The following is a 12,499-nucleotide window of genomic DNA, read 5'->3' as shown; positions in this document are numbered from 1 at the left end:
TATTGCTTAATGTAAGTCGCTCTGGATTAAGAGCGTCTGCTAAATGCCTAAATTGTCTGTCTGTCTGTCTGTCTGTCTGTCTGTCTGTCTGTCTGTCTGTCTGTCTGTCTGTCTGTCTGTCTGTCTGTCTGTCTGTCTGTCTGTCTGTCTGTCTGTCTGTCTGTCTGTCTGTCTGTCTGTCTGTCTGTCTGTCTGTCTGTCTGTCTGTAGCTCATGCATGAAACGGGTTCAAGCTAAATATTAACAACACATCCTCACTGTGGGGCAGAAACCTCTTATCTCCATTTTTGATGTTTTTTTTGTGTTTTGTTTTGTTTTTGTAATTTAACGCCCTACTACTTGATCATACCACAGCATCACACAAAAGCAGCAAAAGTTGCAGGTCCGCAAGTTCAAAGCATGTTTGCGAGGCGACGCACTTTGAGCTTGTAGATCTGCTACTTTTGCTCATTTAATTCCTGTAAAGTAACAGTTTTGGACCAGTTTCCACACGGCATGTATTTCTAGTTCAAGCTGCTTACTTTTGCTATTTTTTAATTTGAATTTTGAATCCTGAAAATCCGCATAGGTGACAGGTGGAAACCGCATATGTCCAATACCGTTCGTGTTTTATTACTATTAAAATAATATAAATACTGAACATAGCTGATCTACAAGCTCACGTTCACACCACAATGCATTGTGAGCTTGTAGGTCGGCTATTTTTACTACTTTAGCATGACACTCTTGTATGATGAATTAGGGCAGTAAATGTCGAAAAACATAAAAAGTTGAAATTTCAAGATATGAAGTTTCTGCTCGACAGCAACGATATATAAAATACATCAAGGTAGTTCCTCGACCTACTACTGGCAGCGTGCACACGAGATTTGGTGCTGATCAGTCCAACGATTTTAAAGATCAGCCCCCGGACAGCAAGCAAACACACACACCGACAGACAGACACACAAACAGACCCTGGTCTAGACGGCTCGGCCCATACCGAGCCACGCAGTAAAAACACGTTTCAGACACTCCTCAGGGCGCCATTATTTACGTTAATTATGTATCATTGCTCCCGTGCAATTAACCACATAAACCCCACACTGTGTCTATAGCAGAGTCCCTCAGGGCTCTATACTAGGGTCTTTTCTGTTTTCGCTCTACCTTAAATATCTTTGTAGAAAATTGCTGATCCACAAGCTCACAACGTGTTGCAACGCAATGTGTCGTGTTGTGTTGAATGATTGATTGACAATGTGAAAAGGATAACACAAAAGGCCAAAAAGCCTTATTTCCAACGTGGACTCTCTTGTCCTCTCTTTCTGTCTCTCACAACGTCTCTCAAGTACATTTTGGATTCTGGACTTTTACTTGTAGATTAATATTTCTACATTGCAGTATAACACCAGTCTCTCTCTCTCTCTCTGTCTCTCTCTCTCTCTCTCTCTCTCTCTCTCTCTCTTCAAATGTGTCTTGGAGACAAAGACCAGCTGCCCACAATACAATGCAATACAATTGATTGCAACAGTACAGTGAAATGGAATGCAATGCAATACAACACAAAACCAATAAGACACCTCATTCACATTCATCGCGGCCTGCCCTACAACATAATTGGACTTTGCACATTGCACACAGCACTTTGGGTATATTATTATTTATCTGTGGGGTTTCTTTCATTTGGGGTTTATTTATTGTTGGTTATGCCTGTGGAGCTCTAAACGTAATTCCGTTGCTGTTGTGTAAAAACAATAAAGTACTTATAATACCGTTGGTATCTTATAATATATCACCATAGTATATAAATAGTATATAAATCACCTCAGCCAATGTACCGGGTGCACCACCATCGCTCTCTCTCTCTCTCTCTCTCTCTCTCTCTCTCTCTCTCTCTCTCTCTCTCTCTCTCTCTCTCTCTCTCGCGCACATTAGGGCTTGGTCATACAAACATTTGTATTTTACTTGAATCCATGCTCTCTCTCTCTCTCTCTCTCTCTCTCTCTCTCTCTCTCTCTCTCCCTGCAGATCTTCATGTTCCAGCTGCTCCGAGGCCTCTCGTACATCCACAGTCACAGGATCCTCCACAGAGACCTGAAGCCCCAGAACCTGCTCATCAGCTACCTGGGAGAGCTCAAACTGGCCGACTTTGGTGAGGCCATAACGACCCCTGTGACTCCCACAGCCTAGATCAGTGCTTCCCAAACTTTTTAGCCTGACGTGACCCGAAAGAGAAATTTGATGTCTCCCCTGCGACCCAAGCTAGTGAAAATAGCCGATCTACAAGCGCTTTGTGATTATCGCGATTGGAACATTGCCAGCGTTTTCTAGAGCAAGGATTGGCCTCATTTTAGCTCGCTAGCATTAACGGTAATACTACCAAGGTGAGGGGTGACCACTGTATTTATATCGGCCACACGGCGTCTTATGTCGCCATTTAGTGCCCTAGACAAGCAATAAGTCCATAGACTTGGCTGGCAAATGAATTATGTCATAAGTGCTCTAAACAAACATTAAAGTCCTTAGACTTGGCTGCCATATACTAAGGGGGCTAGAGCCCTTCAAAACCACAAGAAAAGTAAACCCTTGTGGGGACGTCATTCTGGTCCCCATGAGGAAAAGGGTCATTTTGGGATTAGAAAGATTGGTAGGCAACCTGACAGCAAAATGATTAGGGTGCATATTACCACATGGGCTCTGATGCCTGACAGCGAGTCCCTAGTTCAATTCCTGTCTGGTCCGTTTGTGATTTGTTGTCACTTGTCCTACTCTCTCCATATTTCATGTTTCTCTCTCTACACTATCTGTCAAAAAAACAGCCAAAAAATAACTTAAAAGAAAAAATGAAGTTAGGCGTTTAGGGTTTTAGGTTACGTTGTAGTGAGGGATTTTGAGGTTAAGGTTTAGGTTAGCGTTGAGCTTGGGCTGGGCCGGCAGTTAAAAAATAGCACTTTTTAATGTGTACATACATTTTGCGTGTGTCCACACACACACACACACACACACACACACACACCACACACACACACACACACACACACACGCAGGGCTGGCCCGCTCCAAGTCCATTCCCTGCCAGACCTACTCATCTGAGGTGGTGACCCTGTGGTACCGACCCCCCGACGTTCTGCTGGGCTCCACAGACTATTCCACGGCACTGGACATATGGTCAGTATGTCAGGAACCCCTTTTGGTGTTTTAAGCATTATGTTATACTCTAGCTATTGAAAAATAGCAGATCTACTAGCTCATAGCGCGGAACCGAGTGCCGCGCTTAGAGCGAACATTTTAACTAAAATCTTTGCTTCTGGGCGGTCTGTAGTCTTTTTGAAAAAAATTCCGTTTAGTTTTATCATATTTTATATTAGTCATGTGAAATGTTTTGGGGTTTTTTGTCTAGTTCTAGTAAAATGTATTTTTGACGGGCCGTGATGGCATCGAAATGGCTGATTTTCACCGAAAACAGACGATCTAGATCTAGATCGGCTATTTTCGGTCTCTGACACCCGCACGCACCCATGATGGCTTGTATTAATTCCACAGGATCTCTTCTCCGCAACAAAGACTAAAAACATATGTCCATTAATTCAAGGCTTCATGTGTTGTAATGAGTCACTTTTTGGGGTGAGCTACTCCTTTAAGCACAACCCCTACAACTGATTGTGTATATATGAATGATGTGTTTGTATAGTGACAGTACGCATTTCTCCTAATCCATCAGTCTATCAATTAAATTAAAAATGATAGACTAAGGGAAAAAATCATATGGCGCGGGGATCAAGCTTAACCACTTAAGCCTTAATATATTTTGTTGACCGAGTGAGGTCCCCCAAGGATCTGTACTTCACCCCCTCCTTCTTTTCTGTCCAAACCAAATCTCTTTGACGTTGCGGCGTGTTATGAACTCGGCTATTTTCGGACGAGTGTTCGCCCATTTTGACGTGCCCAGAAAACGGACGCTAGGGTTCCATGTTTTTAATCTGTCACGCATGACGTCTTGATGCCGTCCCATGATTCAAACATCCAATCAGTGATGGAAGAAGAGCCCACATGTTTTACTTAAAGGGAAATTATACTACACTTTGTTACAGGTAGAAGTTCCGCATTCAAAAGGTACTTGATTAAAAGTAGCTCAAAATCAGCATCAAAATGTACTTAAAGTACCAAAAAGCACTCATTGTGCAGAATGTCCCATTTCACAAGTTCAAAATGTATTAAAACATCGCAGGGAGCTTGTAGATCAAATGTCCAAAATATATATAGGCCTATAGGTACGGCTAGTTGAGTGTTTTCTTTTGTAAAAGTACAATATTTTCCTCTGAGATGTAGTAGGTTAGAGTATTGAAAATTGTACATACTGAAGAAAGTAAGTACAGTACTTGAATAGATATGCACTTTACTTTACACCACTGCATCAAATATCGAGTATAATCGAATCAGACGCAGTTATTGATTGTAGCTTTTGAAGCATACATTTTCCACTGCAGCCTTGATTCGCTGATTATATGTTGATTATATGTCACAGCAGACTTCACAGACATCTAGCAATAACACAACCTTAAACCATATTCAAATTACCAACAAGTTGACCCAGATTTCCTACAGTGAAAAAGGACATAACCGTTGCTGTCGGGCAGAAACCTCTCATCTCCATATTCTAATTTGTTTGTGTTTTACGTAAATTAACTTGATCACACTACAGCGTCACGTGAAAAGCATAAAACATATCCTCACGCCACCTTTCGAGCTTGTAGGTCTGCTACTTTTGGTGTTTTTGAATTCGAATCCTGACAAGTAAAAGTTTGGACACAATGAGGTTTCCACCCGACAGCAACGATACGTTGCACGTTCATGACAAAGGTGAAGCCGTGACGGGGCGTGGAATTAAGCGGATTGTAATAATAGATAGTATATGTGGTGGGGGTCCCTGCTTCCTCTCTCTCTCTCTTACTCTTAGCTAAGGGTTCCTTGGCCTGGAAAACGTTGAAAACCCCCTGCAGGGTGGGAAAATGTATCCCTTTAATATGGATTGCTTGTTTCCACTTCACCGTTTAAATCAGCACTTGGTACTTTGCGGTGTTCACTCTTGGTCACCATTGTGCATGCTGGCAGTGCAGTGCATGGGGTATACCCTACACCAGAGTTTCTCACACACTTTGATCATATTTGGAATTCAGTTTGATTACCCTCTTTAGTCTTTACTTAGTAAAACAGACTTGAGTTTTACTGTACTTTGTGCATTATTATTATACTTTTTTTTTTTTACCTAAATCAAATCTCTTCACCAAAAATCTATTTGGGTGAATATTCCATTCAGAATAGGGATGCTGGGGTTCAATTGGTTAAACAAAGTTAAATAAAGTTACTTACAATCTGTCCTAATCTCTCACGTTCACCTCGTGACATACAGTTGGGTGCCACCGATATTGTCCCTTATCCTTTGACCCATTTAGGCCTGACCTCAAAACTTTTAAAAATTCTTCTAAATCCTGAAAAAATCCTTCTAAATGTTCATGATTTTTCAAAAATAGCAGACCTACAAGCTCGTAGCGCGCCACTCGGTGGCACGCTATGAGCTTGTAGATCTGCTATTTTTCAATAGCTAAATTATAACATAATGTTTAAAACACCAAAAGGGGTTCCCGCCCAAAATGGGTTAACTGTCCTTTTGCGCAGATCACGCAAACCTCAGCAAAAAGAAAAGGACAATATCGATGGCCTCCAACTGTATGCAATATCAATGTCATGATAAATGTATACGGTGCTATGAAGTAACAATATAATTCAGGAATGCCGTGGATGAAAATGTTATTTACAGGCGTGACCAGCTGAGACAAAAAGGTTTGAGAACCACTGCCCTAAACTGTAACTGTATATCATAGCAACGTAACGGGGAGATCAGACTTTTAGGACAACTAAATAGCTTTTAATTCACTAAGTGTTGGTGTGTGTTTGCCAGCACACTGAGCGCAGTGTTGGCTGCAAGGGACGGCAGTTGCGTGTGGAGAGAAAGTTAGCCTCTTGGCTTCTTTCTCCCAATATCATCTTTCTGAGCCAGAGAAAGAAAATAAGGAAAAAAAAAAAAAAAAAAAAGATTTGGAAGTTAAGTACCTCAGGAGGTTTTCTTTTGTTAAGTATTTTTCCAAAAAGCTGTGGAGAGATTCTTTAACGCAATGAAACCGGGAAAGCATTCTGCATGTGTCATTGTAGATTTTAACCATATATTTTTTTACTTTGGCTATTCAAAAATAGTAGATATACAAGTTCATAGTGTGTCACTTCGTGCCGTGATATGAGCATGTAGATCTGCTATTTTTGAATGAAAATCACACCCGTGTGAACTGAGTGGTGCAACTCCCCCCCCCTCTCTCTCTCTCTCACTAGCAGGCAACAGTGCAGCACTATCTCTCTCTCTCGGTTTCTGGCACAACAGCGCCACTTTTGCCCCTACTGGTACTCATGGTTAACACATAGACACACAGTCACATAGGTTAACACGAACATTGCTGTTCCTTGGAGTGGTTGCACCACTCAAAGAATAATAAGTTAGATGCGGGTCCGTGACAAATCATTTTAGGGGTACTTGACCTTGATTTAGAAGATATATAAAAAATAATATGCCTGCCCTCAGGGCTTAATGGTTTAATTGGAGGGAGTAAAACAATATCTTTTGTGTCCTAATGATGTTTGGACAGATCTTTCTCTGGTCTTTCCAGATAGCGGATAATATTTATTAGAACCACATGTTGTCAAATGGCTGTGATGTAAAACAGGGAAAATAATCATCACATATTTGTGTGTTTGAGAAAGGCTGTTTGTATAGCTACAGTACCATCCCCTTAAAGCAGGGGCTCTCAAACGGGGGTTCTCAAAGTGTGTGTGTGTGTGTGTGTGTGTGTGTGTGTGTGTGTGCGTGTGTGCATGTGTGCGTGCGTGCGCGCGCGCGCGCGCGCCGCATTTATCTGCACATCTCTCAAGTGAACAGGACTTAAGGCTTTTTCAATAAATGAAAAAAGAACTAAAAGAAAAATAAGGCATTACTGTGTCAAAAGGACTCAACACACACATAGTATAACAGTATAGTATAACAAATGGTCCAACAATATTTATCTGTGGTCATGGAACGGAGTCAAACTAAATGTAATGCCACAACTCCTTCAATTCCAAGTGCTTGTCAGGGTGGGGGGTCCCCATTCAAATATGATTATGTTGGGGAGTCGCAGCCTGAAAGGGTTGAGAAACACTGCCTTAAACATCTCTTTTCAGGCTTGACCCACTTACTCCGATAAAATAACCTGACAGAAGAATACACTGGTTGTAGAGATCTGTGGCATTCAAAGGGCCAAAAGGAAACGCTTCGTCGTTGTTGACGCAGATGAATAAATAGTCCATGGAAACCTTATGAATTATGTTTGATCAACAGAAACGTCACCGCACGTTTGAAATAATTTCACGTTGGCTGTGTGATGGTGTGTGGGGTAAGTTTAGCCCCTAAATGTCATGTCATGTTACAACACTGGACACAAAAAAGAATGCTAAGGAATTGAAAGTGTCAGAGGTCACGGCACAATGCGTTGCGCGTTGTGAGCTTGTCGATGGGGCTATTTTCAACAAAGATATACTAGTATAGAGCCCTGAGGGACTCCGGTCAACAACGTATGGGGTTAATGTGGTTTCAATGTAGGGACATTCTACTGTTAGACTGATGTTAGGTTCTTGGTTTATTTCTGATAGACCTAGATGACTACTTCTATGCATTTGATGTATTACCGTTTGTTTTTTTGTGCTTATTGTAAATTGCTCTGGATTAAGAGCGCCTGCTAAATGCCTAAATTGTACATTGTCTTGTTTTGTTCTTCATAGGGGAGCTGGGTGTATTTTCGTTGAGATGCTGCACGGTGCGCCGGCGTTCCCAGGTGTGGCTGACGTCTTTGAACAGCTCCAGAAGATCTGGGCAGTGAGTATATAGAGGCCGCTCAGTTACCATGACGATACAGCAGCATAATACACTTCATAGCCAGAGAAACGCAGTGTAGGTTAGGTTAGGTTAATACATACAAACATACACAAAGTTGCTGTCAGGCAGAAACCACTTGTCTTCATGCTCAAACTTTTTTCTTTTTCTTTATTTTTTTATTTTTTTTTCGTAAAGTAATGCCCTGTACTTGATCATACTAACTTACAGCCAGTGGTGGAAAAAGTACTCGCATGTTTTACTAGTATCAATTCTGCAATATAGAAATACTCTGTTTCAAGTAAAATTCCAGAATCCAGAAAATGTACATGAGTAAAAGTACAAAAGTCTTGGCATAAATAGCGATGCAACGCACTGTGAGCTTCTAGATCTGCTATTTTCAAATGGCCGAAATATATATAGGGCTGAACTGGTTCATGTATGTTTTGTAATAATCTATCTATAAATGCACTGCACTACAGTTCACTCACTCCAGAGGGCCACATTGCATACAAAAATAACAGATCTACGTAGGACTGCTATTTTTGCTATATTATTTGAATTGAAATCTTGAATTATTTCTTTTGCTATTTTTGAATTGGAATCCTGAAAAGTAATATATTTGTTTAATTTCATTGCCTTTCAAATGCCTTTAATTATAGTTATGTTAACTTTATGAACTAAATACAAATTCATCGGACATAAAAAGGACAATAACATTTGAATGCTATTAAGCTACTAATTTAGACAGAAGTAATTAAAGCGGGTCATGTTTACATGCTTGGAATTGTAACAAATTATATCAATAATATATCAGTATTCCGATATTTACCCCGAGGGCCACATTAAGTGAAGGTGTGGGGGCCGCATGTGGCCCCCGGGCCGCCAGCTGCCCATGTATGGCGTTTTGTTCATTTACACGGTGTCTGAATCTATTTCACCTGCAGGTTATTGGAGTTCCCACTGAGGAGAGTTGGCCCGGAGTGAGTGAACTACCCAACTACAAACCAGGTCAGTCTGTCAAACTATTGGCTTAGGAATGCGTCCAAAAATTTAAATCTCCATGAGTTGAGAATTAAGGCTTCATGGGGTGTGTAATTCAGTGGTTCCTAAAGTGGGGTCCGGGGACCCCCAGGGGTCCTTGAGGGAGTTCCAGGGGGTCCCCAGCTAAATGGTAGTTTGGAACCAAATGGACCCTTATGGGTCTGTAACTCTGAGAGTGTACAAATGGAACCATATGGACCCGTTTGTACAGTAACAAATACAAAAAACAAAAACAACACACACAAGAACAAAACAACACAAATCAAATCAAGATAACCAAACAAGAAACAAGAAACAAAAACTAAAAAGGGAAAAAAAACCTAAGAAAACAACTCCAATTTAGTCATTATACAAATCAGTTCATGGTCACACACATCATCCAGACAAGACAGGTTGGCTAGTCAGATGACATATATTCAGGTTCAATCGGGGGCACGAGTGTAAGGCGGTCAACATGAGACAGAAAAGGCTGCCATACTTTACTGAATTTGGAGATTGAGCCACGCAATGTGTAATTAATTATTTTCCAATTTTAAAAAGTATAGTATGTCAGATATAATAATAATTCATAAGAATAAGACGTATTGCCAGAAGAGTCACACAAGCGACAAGGTCAGACTGATATTTAGGCAGGGGGGTGGTTACAGGAAGGACGCCAAATAGGGAAATAACAGGGGATGGATCAATGGGCAACTGTAACACATCTGAAACAGTATCAAATATAGCTGACCAAAAAGACTGTAAGGCTGGACAGGTCCAAAACATATGAAGAAGATTAGCTGGAGCCTGGTGGCATCTATCGCACATTGGATCGTACACTCTCAGAGTTAAATTAACATTGATTTTACGATATAAATTGCGGTCTCAGAAATAGAAATTCCATTAAATGGGGGGCCGTAGACTAATATGCATGTCAAACTGGGGGTCCTTGAATTTAATCGGGTTGAGAATCATAGCTAGAGCCATAAAAATCTTCTCTTATGGGGGTCCCTGGCATATATTTTCAAATGGGGGGTCCGCGGGCTAATTTGTGTCAATTTGGGGGTCCTTGACATGAAAAGGTTTGGGAACCACTGGTGTAATTGATGGAAAATAAGTCATTTCCTGGCTGAACTACTCCTTATTATTAGCTTATTTGGGTATAAAGCCCGTCCTATATAATGACAGCGGTAGGGTCCATCCACGTGCAAAATTCCACCCTGACCAAACTACACCCACATCAGCTGATTTAAATGACTGCTTCCTTCCTCTCTTATTGAAGTCAGCTAGTGTATTTACTGAGGCATTTGGTCTTTCAATGGATGTTGTTGAATCCGCATACATTGGCAGCAAATGTTTACTAAGTCTAGAAGGTTTTTAAGTGGTTACATCTGACACTAGCAACCTCAGTATTGTTTTCTGTGTACTGCCTAAAATGTAGCTTATGTGCAAGGATTACTTAAGCCCAATTTAGAGGTAGACGCACAATGGGATTGCATTTAGAAGATAGACTAGATCTACAGGCTCACAATACGACGTGATCTGACGCGCTGTGAGTGTGTAGATCAGCTATTTTCGAACATCTTCTAAGTTCTAGGGACCACAGGTTTTGTACCCACCCAGGCAATCATTATTCCTGTGATCTACTGCCATGCAGACACATTGCACTAGAGGGCGCCATTGGCTAACGACATGAAGGGAAAGTTGTGCTTTGTGGCAAGACCTCTCCAGTCTTTGGTTGGTATGAGTCAAACTCATTTCAAAAGCCAGTCTGTAACTGAAAGCCCCCCCTTCTCTCTCTCCCTCTCTCTCTCTCTCTCTCTCTCTCTCTCTCTCTCTCTCTCTCTCTCTCTCTCTCTCTCTCTCTCTCTCTCTCTCTCTCTCTCTCTCTCTCTCTCTCTCTCTCTCTCTCTCTCTCTCTCTGTGCACCAACACTGTGCCAGCACATTTGGTATCACTTTGCTTCAAGTGCACTGTGCACTTTATAAGCATTTACTATAAACTTCTCCTGGCATTACGATTGAAACATTAAAGTGCACAAAGTTGAAAAATCTTTACGACGTGCGGCTGTGATACACAAAAGGTGTTTTATTTTTCTCGAACTTAAAAAACAAACATTTTTGTAGCGTGTTGTTTTCCGTTCGGCGCGTCCCGGTACGCGAGCGAACCGCAGAGCGAGGCGGATTCCTCGGAGGTTCGCAAACACACTTGGCCTGGAAAAAAAAGCTGATTCCACTGATGTGATGCTAACGATTCTGCAGCGGGCTCGTAAAAGTGTCTTTTAATGTGGGTCATGCCTTTACACTGCCTTATGACCCGCACATCGACTGAAGTCTCACGAGACGTTTTTTTGAACATCAAAGCGCCGACCCGGTCAAACGTACGCTGGCGTTTTTCTAGCCATTTCTTGCTTTATTAGATATTACAGAGTGGAAGAACTGAAAAGTGCGTGTGTGCGTGCGTGTGTGCCTGTGTGCGCCTGTGCGTGTGCATGCGTATTTGTGCAGTGGGCACATAAATCGGACGCGAGCGAGTGACATCACCAAGATGACCGAACCCGCCCTGACCTGCCGAACCTGCAGGACAATCGGTTCCCTTTGTTTAAAAAAAATCTTCAACAACTTTAGCCCCTCTTTTCCCTTTCATATGTCCCCTGCCCTCCCCCTCCCCCTCCCTCTCTCTCTCTCTCTCTCTCTCTCTCTCTCCCTCTGTCTCTCTCCCCGTCCCGTTGCGTAAAGATGAGCAGATAAGAATGGAATGTGCAGTCTTGAGTCTGGGCCAGCGGGTAATCCTATACTCCGCGTTGCCTCAGACTCCAAGAGTCATCCTACATCACATGGGGAGGAATGTCTACTCTCTTACGAAAAAGGACAAGTATGGAGAGGTGCGGGGAGGCACGGGGGGTTGTTCTTCTACGGGAATTAATTAATGTGAACTAGTTCCCATGGGGGAGGTGTTCCTACAGTAACGTCGTGCGGTTGGTGCGCCCATGCAGGAAAACATGGTTTTCTGCTGAATGTTTGTGAATGTGGCTCCGTTTGGCCGGAGTTGTGACCGCTCCACCGCTGACTGTCTTCTCTAATATGTGCCTTTCGTAAGAGCTCGTGATAATGAGTTTTACATGACGGGGGACGTACAGTATGCAGCACTGGGGCGTGCTTTTTTACTTGTGGCGGTTGTTTTTTTTCACTTTGAAGGGTATAACCCTAAACCATAACCCGGAACTCCTCCACAACCCGTTAAGTTCCGTCAATGTGTTTGTCTCCATGATCCAATATAACTAACATGCTCTGTGCCTAACTCATAGCTTGGTTTGACTTGGCTCAGCAGCAGCTATTTGTTGCTGTTTCACATGTCACACATAGGCTACTGGTGTGCGCCTGCGGTCACATGTGGTGAGGACCCAAACACAGGACAGCAAGGCAGGCAGAGTTCAGAACCCTGATAAGTCGGGTGTTTTAATACAGAATGACAGAGAAGACGTCACAATCACAAACTTAATAGGATGCAACACTGAACAATGACCAGACAACGACTGACTGG

The 12,499-nt window shown here is 42.1% G+C and overlaps 1 protein-coding gene across 1 annotated transcript in view; it reads left to right on the top strand.

Annotated features, from left to right (window-relative positions):
- cdk15 (cyclin-dependent kinase 15) overlaps window positions 1–12,499 on the top strand; it is an 82,410-nt gene that overhangs the window by 40,804 nt on the left and 29,107 nt on the right. Inside the window, exons 9-12 of the mRNA XM_079495623.1 lie at window positions 2,008–2,131; window positions 3,027–3,147; window positions 7,843–7,936; window positions 8,881–8,944. Coding sequence (XP_079351749.1) covers window positions 2,008–2,131; window positions 3,027–3,147; window positions 7,843–7,936; window positions 8,881–8,944 — 403 coding nt within the window. The remainder of the gene's footprint in view (window positions 1–2,007; window positions 2,132–3,026; window positions 3,148–7,842; window positions 7,937–8,880; window positions 8,945–12,499) is intronic.

Source organism: Electrona antarctica (genome assembly GCF_951216825.1).
Source record: "Electrona antarctica genome assembly, chromosome: 24".
Classification (NCBI taxonomy): domain Eukaryota; kingdom Metazoa; phylum Chordata; class Actinopteri; order Myctophiformes; family Myctophidae; genus Electrona; species Electrona antarctica.
This window is presented reverse-complemented; position numbering and strand designations above follow the sequence as displayed.